The sequence below is a fragment of the Vigna umbellata genome, chromosome 5 (assembly GCF_029865625.1).
Source record: "Vigna umbellata cultivar VRB3 chromosome 5, Vumbellata_1.0, whole genome shotgun sequence".
In the NCBI taxonomy this organism is placed as follows: Eukaryota; Viridiplantae; Streptophyta; class Magnoliopsida; order Fabales; family Fabaceae; genus Vigna; species Vigna umbellata.
Genome location: NC_142169.1, coordinates 29830139 through 29846060, shown reverse-complemented (window position 1 = coordinate 29846060; position 15922 = coordinate 29830139). Strand labels below are relative to the sequence as shown.

General features: G+C 31.1%; 2 protein-coding genes and 1 pseudogene across 10 annotated transcripts; 1 reads left to right on the top strand and 2 right to left on the bottom strand.

Moving 5' to 3' along the window:
* Positions 1–5981: 5981 nt before the first annotated feature.
* Positions 5982–8599, bottom strand: LOC124841506 (uncharacterized). Of its 9 annotated transcripts, none has more exons than XR_015786705.1 (6): positions 8170–8598; positions 7961–8082; positions 7784–7847; positions 7403–7515; positions 7263–7295; positions 6968–7159 (listed from the first exon to the last, which is right to left on the bottom strand). XR_015786705.1 is itself a non-coding variant. In XM_088115445.1 (5 exons), the coding sequence occupies exons 1-3, from the start codon at positions 8450–8452 to the stop codon at positions 7785–7787; spliced, it is 468 nt and encodes a 155-aa protein (XP_087971571.1). In that variant the 5' UTR covers positions 8453–8599; the 3' UTR covers positions 6968–7159; positions 7263–7295; position 7784. The 9 variants fall into 9 exon arrangements, 5 of the variants coding, with proteins under 5 accessions (XP_047173742.1, XP_087971571.1, XP_087971570.1 ...); XR_015786704.1 differs by having other exon boundaries at positions 7271–7295; XR_015786702.1 differs by lacking the exon at positions 7263–7295 and having other exon boundaries at positions 7296–7515.
* A 982-nt stretch (positions 8600–9581) lies between these two features.
* On the bottom strand, positions 9582–12361 carry LOC124841505 (2-Cys peroxiredoxin BAS1, chloroplastic). Its single transcript, XM_088091943.1, has 7 exons — positions 12101–12361; positions 11382–11456; positions 11227–11308; positions 11071–11150; positions 10278–10403; positions 9955–10068; positions 9582–9815 (listed from the first exon to the last, which is right to left on the bottom strand). The coding sequence occupies exons 1-7, from the start codon at positions 12287–12289 to the stop codon at positions 9699–9701; spliced, it is 783 nt and encodes a 260-aa protein (XP_087948069.1). The 5' UTR covers positions 12290–12361; the 3' UTR covers positions 9582–9698.
* Positions 12362–15102: 2741 nt separating this feature from the next.
* On the top strand, positions 15103–15861 carry LOC124841494 (protein HYPER-SENSITIVITY-RELATED 4 pseudogene; annotated as a pseudogene).
* The last annotated feature ends 61 nt before the right edge of the window (positions 15862–15922 follow it).

The window sequence follows — 15922 nt, the reverse complement described above, 5'->3', positions numbered from 1 at the left end:
CCCTCAAGGGACAAAGGGAAGTATATATGTATATATATCCCAATTATATATGTTATTCTTGAATTCATTTTTCTGGATTTAATAAACTGATTAATACGTGTTCATCTATAATCACGATGTATAATGCACAGCTAGCAATCTTGCGTTATTCTTGGGGGCAGGTGCTTACACAATAATATAGAATTAATTGGAAGTGATTTTCTTTGCGTATATAAAAGTAGTTTGGCATTGTACTTGATGTTCAAGTGTCTTTCAAATTGGCTACCTGGTGTTGGTAGGATGATAAAAAAATTTATCCAAGTGGTCGAGCTTTTCTTCAAGAATGATCCAATGAGTACTTCAAATAAATAATGATACTGGATTGTTCAAAAGCAAAATTATGTTGAAGTAGATTATACTGATGATACTAATAAACTAAATGCTTTTCATACTATAAATGTGTAATTATGTTAAAACATCTCTGACAGGATAGGTTCAAGAGTTGTTTTTGAATGGTTTGAAACAACGTTTTTACTAGAGTTATAACATGTTTTGAATTATTTCATTCATAAAAATTTAATAATAAAACAGTATTGAAGTAATAAATATTATTATGAATAATAACTAAATTTAAATTAAAATTAAAAATACATATAAATTTGGAATAAAATTAAAGTTTGTTAAATCTTTAATGCAAGAGTTATAATTAGAATAATAAAGTTAAAACTTGAGTCTTATAAAACAAATTTCTTGAGCATGTTGATATAACATAAAAACTTAAAACACTAAATTACAAAAATAAAAATATATATATTTCAAAATTAAAATATAAACAAAAATTTATTAAAACACTAGTCTAAAACTCTTATATTTTTAAACTAAAAACTAAAAAAAATATATTAAAAATGATGAATAATATATACTAAAATTCATATGAAGAAAATAAAACGTTAGAAATATCCTAAAGAATAACGTGGCACAATAACAATCAGAACATTTATTAAACATCTTATATTATTACTTGTATTTAAGATGTCCATTGGAGATAATCAGTAGATGCAATTATTCACAAAGAGAGGTTAAGTTATTATTAGAAAAAAGTTACCTGTATCCAAGCAAAATATCCAAATTATTTAGAAGATTAAATTGAAAGTTAATTCTACTTTTACTTTAAATTATTAATAATAATATTATTATTATTTTTATTATTGTATTTTATTATCATTATAGTATGATTATATTATATTATTATTTATATATATAAAGGTATTTTTTTAATTTTTTTTTCAATTTTATCCTTCAAATACATATTTTTTTAATTAAAATAATTATTTTATTTTTTAAGTATCGTTTCTTTAAATTTAATCGTTTTTTAAATTTGATCTTTAAAATTTGTTAATTTTTTTTAAGGGTTAAATATGTTTTTAGTCCCTAAACTATCAAGCGAATTTGTTTTTAGTCTCTCTTTCAAAGTAAGATACATTTTAATCCTCCTCCTTAAGGAAACCTCATTTTTGGTCCTCTAAAACTAACAGCGTTAAAAACTAGCTGATGTAGCTAACGGTGGTATGCCCGTATTTTTTATTTTCTGACATCTTTCCCAACTTTTCTCCCTCCCTCTCCCTCTGACTCGTTCCTTACATCTTCGTCCCTCTACCACCAAACCTCAACTCTCATTCTCTCATCGAAAAAGATATCGCTATGCTGGCGACGTTTTATTGCAGCTATTGTCCCAAAAGACTCAAACAAAGTCATGTACACTGTCCCAAAAGACCCATTCCCAATTACCCTTTAGGCATGAAACCCCTTAGTGGCCAAAACCTTTCTTCTTCCTCAAACCACGCCACTTCAGAAAAGAAACATACCCCAAAACCACAAGCACCAGGCAGAAAAAAGCAGGACCGGCTGGCAACACAAAGACCGAACAAAAATCTCTTACCACGATTCTTACTACCCTAAGTGGAATTAGAAGAAATAGGAGTTGAGGAAGAAGGAGAAAGTGGAGGAGGGGGTGGCGGAGGTGGTGGTGTTGGTGACGGAGAAAGTGAAGTTGGTGGAGAGAGAAAAAAAAAGGTGGTTGAAGAAGAGGGTGCCGGAGGAAGCGACCACAGAGGGGGTGTTTCATTAGCCCTCGACTTTGACGATGATGGTGGGCTTCCTAGTAGATTGCTTCACAATTCGAATTCGCGATTCTGGTTTGCTTATGGGAGCAGATTGACGGTGGCGTGAACTAGTTTCACCTGGTGTCGCGGTCGTTGTTCTGGTTTTTAATTCGCAGGGTTTGAGACGCGAGGATGGAGGCGAAGGAAACAAACTCAAGGTGCTCTAGTGATAGCGGCGCCTGGTGGTGCGACGAAGGTTGATGGACGAACCTGATTTGGGGGTTCTCTCTGCTTCGAAGGCGTGCTGGATCTGAACCATAAGAGACGCGATTTTGCAGAGGTGCTTCGGCGACGTCAATGGCTACCATGGGGTTCGATGTTTCCTCATTGCAAGTTGTGAGATGACGATGGAGGACAATCCCGATGACGATGCGGCGGGGGAGCGGTGGCGTTGTGGTGATTTTGGTTGTGAGCAACGACGCTGATGGAAATCCTCGCCGGCGATGACGGTGGTGGAAATCCTCGCCGGCGATGGCAGTGGTGGAAATCCAACCGCAAGAACGGTGTGTTGCAGGTGAGAGAGAGAGGGAGAAAAGGTGAGAGACACTGAAAAAAAAAATTGTGACAGTCTACTGTTAGCCACATCAGCTGGTTTTTAACGGTGTTAGTTTTTGAGGACTAAAATCAAAGTTTCCTTAAGGAGAAGAACTAAAATGTACCTTACTTTGAAATAGGGACTAAAATCAAAACCGCTTGATAATATAGGGACTAAAAACATATTTAACTCTTTTTGTAATTATAAAACTACCTACAAAATAAATAAAAACTATTTATAATAAAGTTACAAAAACTATTTTAATTTTATTACAATAATAATAATAATAATAATAATAATAATAATAATAATTTTATTATATGTTATTATCATAAAAAATATTTTTTCACTAGTAATATAATAAAGAAGATACATTTTCTATAACTTCTTTGTATTTTTTTTGAATTAGACTATTTATCCTATTCATAAATAATTTCATCATTTATAAAAATACAGCACAATCTCTATTTAAAAGTTATAGTATAATCTTAACCTATGCAAATGTTGTATAATTAAAAAAGGTGAATACTATTGTCTCACACTATTGAATATTTTATTTCTCTACATAATTTTTTGTTATCATTTCTAAGACATAATTCTTTCAAACCCTTCTTACAAGATTATTGTGGTGTTAGTATATATTTAATGAGTGAATTATTATTTAAATATTTAAATTATTTTTACTGATATTGAAAGAATATATCTATTAATAAATATAATGAATTTAGGTGATAATAAAAAAATATTTATATGGAAATAATTCACATACATGAAGTTAAATAAAATAAATTTAAGAAAAAAGTTGTTATACTTTAAATACTCTTACTTAAAAGTTTCCTAACTTAAAGTTTTCATACTCGATTACAAAATTATCTATTTTATTAAAGGTTTTTTAAAATTAAAAGAACAAAACTGCGTCATTTTATTCTAGTAAAATGCAAACACACACTGACAACAATAATAATGTGATAAAATAAAATTGTTTCCTCTGTGGTTCAGCTCCAATTATATTCAGCAAAATTCATTCCAAAATGAATAGGAAATGACCCAAATATGTTGGTTGAGAGAAAGTTGGACTCTTTAATATGTTTTGATAACAAATTACACTGCTTCTGTAAAAACAAAAAACAAAAAAAAAACAAAAACAAAAACAAAAATTGAACATCAGTGTGAATTAGTACTAGGAAAACATAAAGTCGAAACAAATAAATAATCCACTAAAATCAACTTGTTTATATGTTAAAACTAATTTTTACACAGATTAAATTGTAAATTTTATTTCATGTTAACTTTTCCGAAATTTAATTTTTAATTTATATAAAAATTAATTTTAACTTTAGAAAAAACTTATTTTATTTTATTTTTCTATTTCTCTGAAACATTTTTATGAAAAAGTTTGCCAAAAACACTCTAAATATAATACAAAATTTTAAAAAGGCTACCAGTGACAAATAAATAAATAACGAACGCTCTAATACAGTATAAATAGACACTGACTATGAAAACATTACAAATAAAAATAAGATATAATCCAAATTTGAGACAAACTAAATAAGGAAATAAGTGGATGAAGAGATATTCCTCAAAATTTTAAAGTGATGGAAATTCTAAACCATTTAGTGATGTTGAAGTGCCACCATAACATAAGGCTTAATAAAAGAAGAAAAAAACCTGTAAATAGTAATTCGTTAAACTTGTGGTTGGATAAACAATTTCACAGATTTAAAATATTAAAATTTATTGAACTTGATTTGATTTAATATTTAATATTTTTATTTTTTTAATCTTTTATTTTGATAAGACAATTCAAGTTTACTGAATTTTATTTTTTTATTTAGATAAAATATTTTAATTATTATTAAATTAAAAATATTTAAATATCAAACCATTGTTAATAATTTAAAAATTATTTTTAATATTGTTTATGTTTTTAGTCAATATTGGTTTATATTATTTTTCGATCAAAATTTATTAATATATTTTTAATTGATATTCACAAAGTTTTTCCTTTATGTTAACCACAATTATTTATAAGTTTATACGGATCTAGATTTATTTTACAAGTTGATGTTGTAGTTTATTTTGCCAATTTTTGAATCAATGTCGATTGAAGAATTTCTTGATCAACATTACCAAGAAAACAAACTTAGTTAATCTTGTCTGAAAGTTTTCATAGTTAACAATTGAAAAAAATCATCCTAATAATTTAATCTTTCAATTAATATTTAGCAGAAGAGTTAAACTCAATTTCTTTTACCATCTCTTCCAAACTAACCTTATATCTCTAAATTATTAATGAAAAATTAAACCTATAATCTCTCTCATCCTTCTATCCAACTATGTCTCTTGACCGTACACAAATTAAGCTAATACATAGCTTTATCTAGCAGGTCTCACCATATGCAAGCAATAATGCATAATTTAAAAAGATGGCACATGTCAAAGGCTTTTTTTTTTTTGTTTCATGTCAACTCTGATCTTTTGCTAAATTACATTTTTTTGGAACAAGTTAAGAAAGTTATACGATGGGCCGGAAACACAAAATAAAGAAGATCAAGTGGTCAATAGATTTTATAGGATATAGATATAATAGTATAGTATTAGTTATAATATTTGTCTTATTTACGGCTTTAGTGGTAGCTTTTAGGGTATTTTCCAGTAGATATAGCTTCCTACTAAAGTTGTACTGACACTAGGCAATTTACTACTAGTTTTTGTGTGTTTCTTGGGTGAAGCTCTACTGTTTCAAGATCATCGATAGACACCGAGTGTAAAGCATTTGCTTGTTGGTAGTGAAGTTGTGTGGCTCCAACGTCTCTCACTTGAGTTTCCATTTCATCTATCATTATTTAATATTACAACCAATCAATTATTCATTTGATTTCAAACACATCCACACTGGCATTCACTTCGTAAGAGAATTAGTCCAATTAGTTCATGTCAAATCTGCCCATCAGAATATTGATTTGTTATCTAAGTCAGTCATTAACTGCTGCTCATTTTCAGACCTTACTTTTCAAACCATCCTTTGTCTTTACTTTCGACCTTGAGGGGTATTACAACTAATACTACTAACAATTAGTTAGTAAGTTACCCAGCCATGTGCTAGTTAAACATTGAAATTAGTTTAAGTTTAAGATACTAAACTTTTTACTGGATATATTCGCCTCTTTAGTAAAAACAATTAGATGACTGAAATATTAATTCCCTTTTTCTCAGAACAATGTTTTCAAAGTTCAATTATCCATAAGATAAAATAATTTGTAAAAAAGTGGCGTAAAAGTTATTTCAAATAGCTGAATTAATGAGGTAAATGGTTGGTACAAATTCAGTACCCACTAGTTGCGTTCAATTAAGTCATTCAGATCAGATCATCTAATCTACATTTCTTGGAAAATTGTGGTCACCAACCACGATATACACACGACACGACAGAAACTAACTCTAAGAACCTGGCTAAATGACTTCTCCAAGCTCCACTCAGACTACAACGAGATTTCAAACCAAAAAAAAAAGAAAGTCATCGTTCAACCAGGAACTAGAGTATTCATAAATGGTGGCAGGGTACCAGGTTTAGCTGCTAGAGATCATTGTAGTTTTATTCAATTCCCAACTGCATTGCCCATCAGAAACATAGTAAAGTTGGTAAGTAAATAACATAGCAAGAGTTTCTGGAACGCACTACTCTGGATTCATATCATAAATTTGGACATAGTGAAGTTCTTACCATGTCTAATTTAGTCAAACATAGAGGGAAAGGCATAACTGAACTGTTCCGTGTCAAATGATAAACTTAAAAGAATTAGTCCTTGGAGTCTTTTGGCTAGTTAATGTATTAGCCGTGAGAAGTTATTGGTAGTTAGTTAATGGATTAGTCATTTATAGTCGTTTATAGTCATTTTGTCTATTTTGATATGTAAGTTTATAAATTGTATTGTTGATTGCATGAATGAAACAACAACAATAAGGTGAAATGATAATCTTAAGCCAAAAAGGCATTGGCATATCCTTAGAAACCAAAACTAAGTTCATCGAACAATTATAGGCCACCAAAACAAAAACCTTGTAGTTATGGATAAGGTAGTGACACTTAGAAGCACCTCAATCAGTAAATGAACGAGTGTGTACAACACACCACAAAAAAAATTCGCCACAGATGTAATGACCGCTAAATGCAGTAAAACAGTAAGATCAAACGAATCAATATGCATTGCAGTTTTGTAAACCAACATTCCTGTGCTACAGGTTGCTGGTAATTAAGAAAAGAAAAATGATTCATAGACACCAAAAAGGTTCATTAACACTTAATATACACTTAGAGAGAGAACAAAAATGATAGGTTTATAGGTTATATGATTTGATAAGAAGAGAGGTAGAAGAAAAATCAAGTGTGTGATAGGTGTAGATGAAATCAAGGTGTATGTGTATCATTGCTAGAAAAGAAAATGAGACCAGATTTTCTCTGTCCTTTCCTTCAATTTATCTGCCAACAACAAAAAGAATAATCTCGTTCAATGAATCTCATGACATCATTGAGTTTTGTAAGAAATCAAATTCTCTTTGATAAAATTCTTTGATTAATTTACCAAAGCACCTTATTGTTGATAGATAACTGATACCTGCGTTGAAACAAAATGGAAACTGCAGCATTTAGCCAATGATGAAGATATGGACAATACTACCGAAATTTGCCCCAAATGTTTTATGTTGATTGATGACTACTCACTCAATGATTTCAACACGATAAGAGATAATGTCATTTGGTGAACCTGACCAATGACACCAACAAGGCAGTTTCCCAAAGACCAAAAGTTGTTTGTATATTTTTGTGCACATAATCTGCCAAACAGAATGCGCACCATTTGATTTTGAAACAAAAAGGAAAGGATAGAAAGGGGATTATAATGAGGATTGTGCAAGAAGCTTTGATGTGTATGTAACAATAACATCTAACGAAAATAGCACAATTATACATATATTCCCATAGCAACATTTTTCCAATGGTTTCTCATCCGCACCAAACAAATTTTCTTTGTCGAGTCGAAGACCAACTGAATCAAAAGAAAGAATAGAGCAAAATCTAAAGGACGTGAGCCGTGCACAGTACCTTAAAAACTCTCAGGACTATCATCCAATTGTTTCTCGTCTTCTATGTCAACCTCCAAAATCTCCTGAAACCAATGCATCAAAAGGGCAAAAATTATGTAACTCTTTAGCTTTGCACTGTAATAGTTTACTTGAGTGGTTATTTTGGCGTTTTAGAAAACAACCATAATAGACTCACAGGAATCCTCTGTTTGAGATAATTGGCGATTCTGGCTATGACCGTGGAACGCTTGTGCCAAAAGCGACCCCTGAGGCTAAGCTTCACAAAAGGTCCATCCAAGTCAGCTAGTTCAACCACTCCTGAAATTGGATTATGTTGCGTTGCTCCATTACAGTAATCAACAAACCAGAAACTACCATGTAACAGTCAAATAATGCTTACCTTACCTGTCATACCAACAGAGGTGTCAAAGATTTGACCCAGCTCCTGTCGAGCGTCCTCCAAAGCCTGTCTCACGTTGTCTTCTGTGAGGTCAAGCGGCGGTGGAACGGGAAGCGCCGCTGATAGAGGTTTCAAGATCCTCCTTGCTTTGCCACGTCCCATCGATGGGGGATTTGGGGCATGGAAATTGGTGGCGGTGCATACCATTGCTGATGAGATGTTGATAGAGCTTACATTGTGGTTACGGACGTGAAAAACACAACACAGGCCCTTCTGTAATAAGGACATACTCCTTCAATCTCCGTTTCTTCTTTTTCTGAATTTCTACCTCAAATTCAATTGTCTGAATTTCTAACTTCAGGATAATGCAACACAGTGAAGTGGGTGAATATCATAGGATATGGATGATATTCATATGCTAAAAAAAAGACATCTTTTGACATTGTCTGGACCCTTTCTTTTATTAAGAAAAAATATTCCTTAGTTAACAAATATATTTGCAAATTTTGCAATGAAAAATATTTTTAAAATTAATTTTATTTTTTCGAAATTTAAAAAGTATTACTGTATTCTAAAAACGTTTTTCATATTTTTTTGACAGAAAAAAAAAATTGTTTCCTCAAAAGTTCTCACAAGTCCAACCAATGGGCTGAGTTTGTGTCAATGGCCAATGGCAGTAATGGTTTTGCTTTCACAACTGAAGCATGTATAGCAGTTCGAATAAACATTCGTTAATAGTATCGTTGATATCTAGCAGATAAAACGTCAATGAAAATGTGCATTATTTATTTATTAAATTGACGATGTAGAGTATTATTTACTCTTTCATCTGGAAATTAACTACGGCTTTAATACACTTATAACTCACTCCCTTGTCCTGTGTTTTCTAGCCATTGCTAAATTTCATCCCTGCAGTCCGTAAAACCGAATGCTAATTTTTGGTACTTTGGAAAGGAGCAAGTTGGCAAAGACATATACAAGCATTACAACTAAAGTTACCTAGTAAAACATTCATTTTATCTAAGAACAGTGTCATTACTCAGAATTATAATCGTTTCGAATTGAATTATAATAAGTTAATTTGATTTTATTAAAACTGATTGCATGGATGACTTGCTAATATCTATGAAAACCCATGCGAACTAATGTGAATTTAAGAATCACCATGCATATATTCACGTGTTTACTGGATCAAAACTTATCTGGTAAGTATATTAACTCTTCCATTGCATTTCTTTTCTCTTTTATCTACCGTTGCGGTGAGTATATTACAGTATGGTACGGAGCCAAGCAACCTAAAGCTTATGGGTGAAAAATAGAGTTTCTATTATTATATAAGATCAGAATTCTCTCAATACTTTTAGCACCCACTTCACCATGTTAAGGAGTCAACTATAAGAGAGAAAGAATGGAGATCTCGATATGAATACTGGTATATTTATAACCAAAAACCAACAACAGGTAAGTGTTATCAAGATCCGTAGTTTATGATATTTTTGTTGGCGTTACAAGTCTTCATATAAATTCATCCACCCTAAATAGCAGAGAAGTACTCTTTGCTAAGTTTAGGGTCTGGTTTCATGGACTTCTCACCAGGCTTCCACCCAGCTGGGCAAACTTCATCTGGGTTCTCCTGCACATACTGCAAGGCCTGCAAGACCAATGCACATAAATGGATGCAAAGACTAAATATAAATGACAGATGTGTGGAAGAAACAAATAAAAAGTTGGAGATACACTAAAATATTGTCAATCCTGTTCTTGTCCTGATTTGTCGTATAAATAATTACCTGGAGAGTTCTCTTTGTCTCATCAACACTTCTACCGATGGCCAGGTTGTTAATGGTAGAATGCTGAATAACCCCTTCCTTGTCAATAATGAACAATCCTCTCAATGCAATCCCCTAAATCATTGGAAACAATTAGAATTGTTGTGAAAAGTGCTAAAAAGGTTTAATGATAAAAGCAATAGTTTCACGGCCAACATTTCAACACTTTACACAAAAAGCTAAAGGTATTTACCTAGACAGCATCCTACAATTCTTTCCCGGGAATTTGAAACTAGAGCACACAATACATTCGAGTAAGATGAATAGCCATCATTTAAAAATACCTGATCGGGAATGAGAACACCAAAAGATTTCGAGATGGATTTGGTGATATCAGAAATCAAAGGATAATTCAAGTCGCCAAGACCACCCGACTTTCTATCAGTTTGAACCCATGCAAGGTGTGAAAACTACAATGATAACAACAGCACCACTAATCAAGAAGAAGCAAACTTAAGAAGTGCCTATGGATAAGGCTAATAAAAGATAATTGTGCATTTAGAAAAAGGAAGAGTAATAGATCACAATATATAAAGCTGTCTGTTTTCTTGGGCATGCCGCATGAACAAGTGGGAATGTTGCATCCCACTCCACTATGTCACACATCCTTCACAAATATTGAGAATAGCAATACATGTGTAAGTCAAGAAAAAGAAATTCCAATAATCAAGGTTCGAATGAACTAATTGTCCAATATTTTTATGAAGTAATTTCGTCTGACAATACTCTCCGATACGTCCTAATTCATTGCATTATGTTTCAGAGAAAAAAAATTGCGGAATTCTCATAATTTTGCAGATTATGCTATGAACTCTCAGTCATAGCTTCTTCCTGTCAGATATGGTAAGTGGGCCAAGTCATTGCACACCTTTCACTTTCTTAGTAGCTTGTATACATCCAAGAAGCATGTCATTTCAAGAATAGAGAAAAGAATAACAACAAACAAAGCCTTACTCTCCAACTGGTACCGTCACTTAAATGGATTTAAAAATGCCATAGAAAAACGTACGGGGAAAAAATTATACAAGAGCTAGAATCTGACGAAACAGTTAAAAAAAAAGGTCAAAACAAACTCACCACACTGTCAACTGAAACACCCAAAATCTCTGTATTTATTTCCTCAAACTCTGCATGCCGATCACTGAAGGCAGTGATTTCTGTACACAAGTAATATTACAGTTAAAAAGGAGAAAACTCAGCACCCACGACAATCTCAATCGGAAGTCTACTAACCTGTAGGACAAACGAATGTGAAATCCAATGGGTAGAAAAATAGGATAACATATTTTTTCCCAATATATTCAGATAGTTTGACCTGAAAAGACAGTGTTTCATTCAACATAATTTGTAATCACAAAATTTACCAATCAGTATTGAATCAAAAATACCTTGATAAACTCCTGATCAAAAACAGCCTCTGCTTCAAAGTCGGGTGCTACGTTCCCAACCAATGGAAGTTCACTCTTTCAAAATAAGCAAACAAATAAAAAATAAATAAATAAATTGTTTCAGAGGTCCGGCCAGAGAAATATTACACTCCAGAGAATTATATTTTTCAGCTTCATCAAGGAAGTTACAGCAGTCAAGATTTGCAGAAAAAGATTCTCCCACACCCGAACAGAAATTCCAATACACAAACTCACAACCTTTAAGAGGGAAGAGTGTAGAATTACCATATTATTTAAAACACTGTTCGCCTAATTAGAATTTACAATGAATTTGTGCTACATTGTACAACATGTAACATATCTATGAACTAATACGTTCAGAAATGCAGCTAACAGAAACAGAACCTTCAAAAATGCAGCTAACAGAAACAGAACCTTCACAATCACCGACGTAGTACGTGTCAACAGTTCAGTCACAACGGTGTATAAAATTAGCAGGTGAGCGAAACTAGTGAGACCTCAAACTAGAGGGTTGGAGATGAAAGCGTACATTGACGGGAAGAGAGAAAAATGCACAAAAATAGCGACCAACGGGGAAACAAGAAAACAAGCAGGTAACAGTAAAATCAACAGAAACATAAAAAAGAAACAAATTCTTGCAGCGCAATGTAAGAGTTTTGAGAGGTAAAGGAGAGTAAGAAGAAGGAGAAAAGAAGTACCGAAGCTCTGGCAACGAAGGTTTTGAGAGCGGGAGATGAAGGATTGAGAGAAGTGCGTAAAGGTTTGAAAAGGGAATTGGAAGAATAGGGGAAGGAGAGAGAAGAAAAGGAAGAAGAAGGGAATTTGGGAGAGAAGAGAATGTTAGGATTTGAGGAGATGAGAGAAGCAGAGGGAGCCAAAGAAGCCATGGGAGAGTGAGTTGTGTGAGGCAGAGGAAGTAAGATAGAAAAGAATGGACGACCAAGAAAGTGGTATCTATCCAATAATAACCTAACAATTCTGATTCATTTTATAGTGGGAAATGGTATTTTTACATTCAATTTCTTTTCTTTTACATGACATTTTTTTTTTATTATTTTACACTTTCATTCTTTTTTTCATAGCTATTATATATGTTACGCAATGATAAACAAGATTTATCATTAAAGTATTATATTATAGTAAATAAAATCCTTTTATACAAAAGTATTAGAATTATACTTATGATAATGAATAAAAAAATAAAAGTAATTATATAAAAAATATCAAAACATTATTTTACATCATAAAAATAAATAAATAAAATTATTAAAAAAATTAATAATAATCAAATGTATGTCTTAAAAATAATTTACATTTTACATAAAATCATATAAAAAATAAATGTATAATTAAATATATGATAAGATAAAAAATATCCTTAAAAATATATTAAAAATTTTCAAATATCGAACAATAATAAAAATTGTGTATAAGAGAATAAAAAAGATAAAGTTTATATATTACGAAATAAACGAAGAATTTATGCAACACTTAAATTGATAGTTAATGTAAAAAATAAATAATAAATAAAAATATTAAAAAAAGTATAAAAATATTTAAACATGAAACATAAAATTATCAATATTTTAATAATTTAATTCAAGGGTGAAAATGAAATAAAAACAAAAATAGATATTTAAACAAAGTACGAGAATGGTAATGGATATACACATAAACATATTCATTTACATACTAAATTAAAAAAACCGAACATTATTTATGTTGATATCCACTCAATAGGAAAATTCTTCCTCAAAATAGAAATGGATTCGAATAATACCAAAAGATGGATTCGAATAATACCAAAAGACGGATTCATTGACATCTCTCTGTAATCAGTTATATTTTCAAGTTGAATTAAATTTAAATTTCCTTTTAATAAACACTTATTTTATGTAATAATTTATTATTATTAAGAATATATTTTTCAATGTCTCACAGTTAATCAGTTAATAAACAATGATTTATTATCTTTTCACTAAAATTAGTATTTACAAGTTTAATAAATAACCGATTAATTAGAATAATAGATAAATTATCCGATACAAAAAAAATATGCTTCAAGTAATTAATTGTTAATAATTAATTATATTCGTTGAGATTAATTTACAAGTTTAATGAATAACCGATTAATTAGAATAATAGATCACATTATCCGATATAAAAAATATACTTTAAGTAATTAATTGTTATTAATTAATTATATTGGTTGAAATTAATTTACATAAAAGAACATATATCAATAAGATTGGCGTATCATTTCGTATTATATATTTTAATATTTTGTTCTGAACCATCAAAATTTTCTATATTCGGTTTAAAATTAACTAGGTAAAGCCTAAAATACATTATAAATACAAGTCATACCATTTCTCATTTTTTTAAACATAAATCATTCATTTGTATATAAATTAACAGTATCAATATCCTTTTAAGTGAAAATTATAGAAAAAGAAGAAACTTGTCTTACTTTAATTTTCATTTAGACGAAAATCATAGTAAAAGAATTCAACATAAATTGTTTTTGCATGTGATATCATTTCCAACTCAAATTCTAAACTAAACTCACATATTAATTCGTTCATAATTTTCCTAACTTATCAAATCCATCAATTTATATTCCAATATCAACACCAAACCAATAAAAGAATCTCACAAATCTAATTTCATAATTTATTGCATCAAATTTATTACCAATGTATATATATCTTCACTTCACATACCAAAACATTCAATTTCTTAATATAATATTATGATATTTTTAACTTTCACATATGTATATCATTAACGAAACCATTTATTTATATACACCAATCCAACATATAAAAGAATTACAAATTTCCCTCTATATCCACTATCAATATCCACTGAATTATTCTGTTTTCGACTTACACCTAAAAGTAAAAACCATTTTTATTAAAATAAATATATTAACTCATTAACTCTCTTTACTTCTTTTCAAAAGTTTCAGATTCTAAGTTAAGAAGGTCTTAACTTATTTTAAGAATACTTATAAACTACCAAAAATTAATATAATCAATTCAAATTTCGTATACAATAACTATGTCATGTACACGATATAAGAAAACTGAGAGAGAGAAAACATTTACTAACTTAAAATAGAATCTAATTGAATTTTATTATTGTTAGGATTTTCGAGGAAGGATAGTGGAGAAATTCGATAGGAGCGATCAATAAGTTTATATAAGAACTTTTTTTTTAAAAATTAAACAATAAATTTATGAATAATGTTATTTATATATTAGTTATCTTACTTATTTTATCGACCACCTAATATCAACCAGAAGAATATTTTTCTTTGTTGTGATTTTAATTTTGAGATATGTCGTTTTGTTCTCTATTAGTAATACTCATTCTTTTTAGTTTTAAAAAAATGGTGTATAAAAGGTAGAATATATTATTAAATTATCTTAATAAAACATATTTTTCGTATTTGAAATATTCAGTACATAAAACTCACCTTATGTGATAGAGTATGAAAAATAAAGGGTTAAGTATGTTTTTAGTTCCTAAATTAAGCAACTTTGTTTTTAGTCCCTCTTTCAAATTTTAGTACACTTTGATCATTCTTCTTAAGAAAACCATAATTTTTCATCTTCTAAAACTAACGACGTTAAAATTTAACTGAGTTGGCTAACGTCTGGCCACGTAACGTTTGCCACGTTTGAGAACATGTATGATGACCGTGATGCTCCTCCGCTTGTTCACCCACACCTACATTTCCCCAGAGTTCCAAAACTACCTCCACTCAAAAATATCGAAACTCCTCTCCTCCTTCTCCACAGAACTCACCCTCGTCATCAACAAATTGAACGGGCTCACTCCGAACTCGTTTTTCGCCGTGGCACATCTCTACCTCAAGTCGCAGGAGGCGCCAAACACGAAGCGCTTCCGCGCCACGATGTCTTTGAAATCGCGTCATGTGTCCCTTTTCATGGATGACAACGACGAGATCACAGACTCCTTCAACGGTGTGCCGTTTTGGTAGAGGCTTGTGTCCTGACGCGACAAATCGAACGTCGCAATGCAGTTCTTCGAGGTTTGTGACTATGACGATGGATTGGGAATTGAAGGAGATGATAATTAGGGATTTGGATAGGTTTGTAGAGAGGAAGGGTTTATATAAGAGTGTTGGGAAGGCGTGGAAGAGAAAGTACTTGCTTTCGGGTCCCCTGGAACTGGGAAATCGAGTTTGATTGCTGCTATGGCTAATTATCTGAATTTTGATGTCTATGACTTGGAACTCACTGTTGTTAATGGAAATTCTGACCTTAGGAAGTTGTTAATTGCCACCAGGAACCATTCCATTCTTGTTGTGGAAGACATTGATTATTCCCTTCATTTGCAGGATAGGCTTGCAAAACGTATAGCAAGGTCTGCCATATATTTAAGTTGTTTCTTTTATTATAGGTACACCTATAGCAGGGTCTATCGTTGATCAAATCAAAAAAGTCATTAGCTATGTAAGCATAGGTTACCCCTTCGAAATGACTGCCTCA